The following is a 2165-nucleotide window of genomic DNA, read 5'->3' as shown; positions in this document are numbered from 1 at the left end:
AGCAGTTCACATATACTTTGTCTCATGTCATTGACCAAAATTTACAATGCAGCAGCTCCCCTCCCACTTCCTCCCCATAGTTACCTGTCTCTGATCTTTTTAAAAGTGACATTGAGTATACAAAATAGTATTGTAACAGATAACACTGAATGAACTCATTCTCTGTTTTATATATTGTAATATTCTAGGGCACATGTTATGTTATGAAGGAAGGTAGGACCCTGTTTGGATTGGAATTTTGATTTATGTTCTTCGTTCAGAAACAGGAAAGGACTTTGTTATGTGGACAGGTGTAATGTTCACTCATTGAATTCAGGAGGCTTGTCTGCTAATAATATTATGGTGGACCTTTGTTATTTCCTCTGTGAGAATTTCCAGGGATTAGAAACTGAGACTTGTAAAGTTTTCTCCATATGTGAATAGTCAGATATATTGGCTCCAGATGACTCTAAACAAGAAAGCTGTCCCTATGCAGTTTCTACAATTTTCTCTGCTCAAATAGAGTATTAATACAAACTACTTTAAAAGACATGAAGCTTTATAATTGAGAAAGAAAATTAATGATAGGAACTTGTAATAAGAAAGGAAATGAAGTATTTCCAATTCTTTTCCCTCTTATTGGCCTAAGTCTGCTTCTCTATCCCCCTATACCTTGTCTTTTTTTTGGGAATAAATCAAAAGAGTAGTTTGGGACCCTGGAATGATAGAGCATGGCAACAGCAGGAGCCTAAGCCAGAGACCCAAGCTCAGACACCTTGGTGAAAATCCTACCTGTTCTTTGGTCAGAAACCTCTCATGTAAGGCCATTACTCAAGGCTTGTTTGGAGAAACTTCATTATTATTATTATTGTCTTATCTTAATGGATCTGTTTTGCTGTGGAGACAAAATTTAAGTGATACCAGGAATTAAATTGTTATAAGAAGCTTTTTTCTTTTTTTAATTTTTATAAGTTTCCTTACCAAGGGTGACCTATAAAAATATAGCAGGAATTGCTTCTCCGTAACTCTACAAAACCATTTCAAGAGCTGTTGAACCAGTAATGACTTATCACAGAATCACCTTTCTCTGTAGCAGAGGCTAAAAGTCAGTACTGGGAAACTGAACAGAGCCCTGGTGGTGCGAGGGTTAAGCACTCAGCTGTGAACTAAAAGCTTGGTGGTTTGAACTCACCACTTGCTTTGTGAGAGAAAGTCTGCTTCTGTAACTATTACAACCGTGGAAACACTATGGGGCACTTCTACTTTGTCCTACAGGGTTGCTATGAATCAAAATCAACCCCACAACAATCAGCCTGGGTTCTTTATTGGCAAATTGTAAACACAGAATTTATGCAGCACCATTCTTATTGATGAAAATTCAACTGCTATTTGAAATCCTAAATATATTCTACCCTGATATACATATATTTTATTTTAAAGCCACTGAATTATGAAGAAAACCATAAAGTGATCCTGGAAATTGGAGTAAGCAATGAAGCTCCACTTACTAGAGATATTGCAAGCCGACCAGCAACCATGAACAGAGCCGTGGTTGCAGTTCATGTGAAGGATCAGGATGAAGGACCCGAATGCAACCCACCAACCCAATATGCACGGCTTAAGGAAAACTCAGCAGTTGGGTTGAAGGTCAATGGCTATAAAGCATATGACCCAGAAATGAAAAATAGCAATGGTTTAAGGTACAAATAAATTTATAACTATATATTAATGTATTTGTAATAATTGAGACCACTATGTATTATAACTCACATCTACATGTCACCACAGTAGAACAAACCGACAGACAAGTTTGTCCTGCTGTTGGACACCTCTCGTATCCCCCCCACCTGGGTCCCTGTGGCTGACTGTTCCTCTGTCTGGCTTCCTGTCTTTTAATCCCCTTTCTCCTGCTCTTCTGGCCTGCTTCTTTGGGCGTCCCTGAGTTTCCCTCCTCATCTACTCCCTTCGGCTGATTGCTCTTCTCTTTGGCTTCCTGGGTTTTATGTAGACGTGAGTTTTGAGGCTAAGCCTCTGGTGTTTAAAACCCAGCGAGATGCACCTGGTGCATAGGTAACAGCCCAGTTTATAAACTGAGACAGACTAGGAAGAAGGAAGAGGCCGTCCACTTCTGAAAGAATTGGCCAGGGAAAACCTTATGAATAGCAAAGAAACACTGTTTGGTACAT

The 2165-nt window shown here is 39.2% G+C and overlaps 1 protein-coding gene across 1 annotated transcript in view; it reads left to right on the top strand.

The window, feature by feature from the left end:
* Positions 1-2165, top strand: part of DSC3 (desmocollin 3) — a 48923-nt gene that overhangs the window by 24171 nt on the left and 22587 nt on the right. The window contains exon 10 of the mRNA XM_042782626.1: positions 1420-1679. Coding sequence (XP_042638560.1) covers positions 1420-1679 — 260 coding nt within the window. The remainder of the gene's footprint in view (positions 1-1419; positions 1680-2165) is intronic.

This window comes from Orycteropus afer, unplaced genomic scaffold, assembly GCF_000298275.1.
Source record: "Orycteropus afer afer isolate SDZICR_OR568_19922 unplaced genomic scaffold, OryAfe1.0 scaffold00394, whole genome shotgun sequence".
Taxonomy (NCBI): Eukaryota; Metazoa; Chordata; class Mammalia; order Tubulidentata; family Orycteropodidae; genus Orycteropus; species Orycteropus afer.
This window is presented reverse-complemented; position numbering and strand designations above follow the sequence as displayed.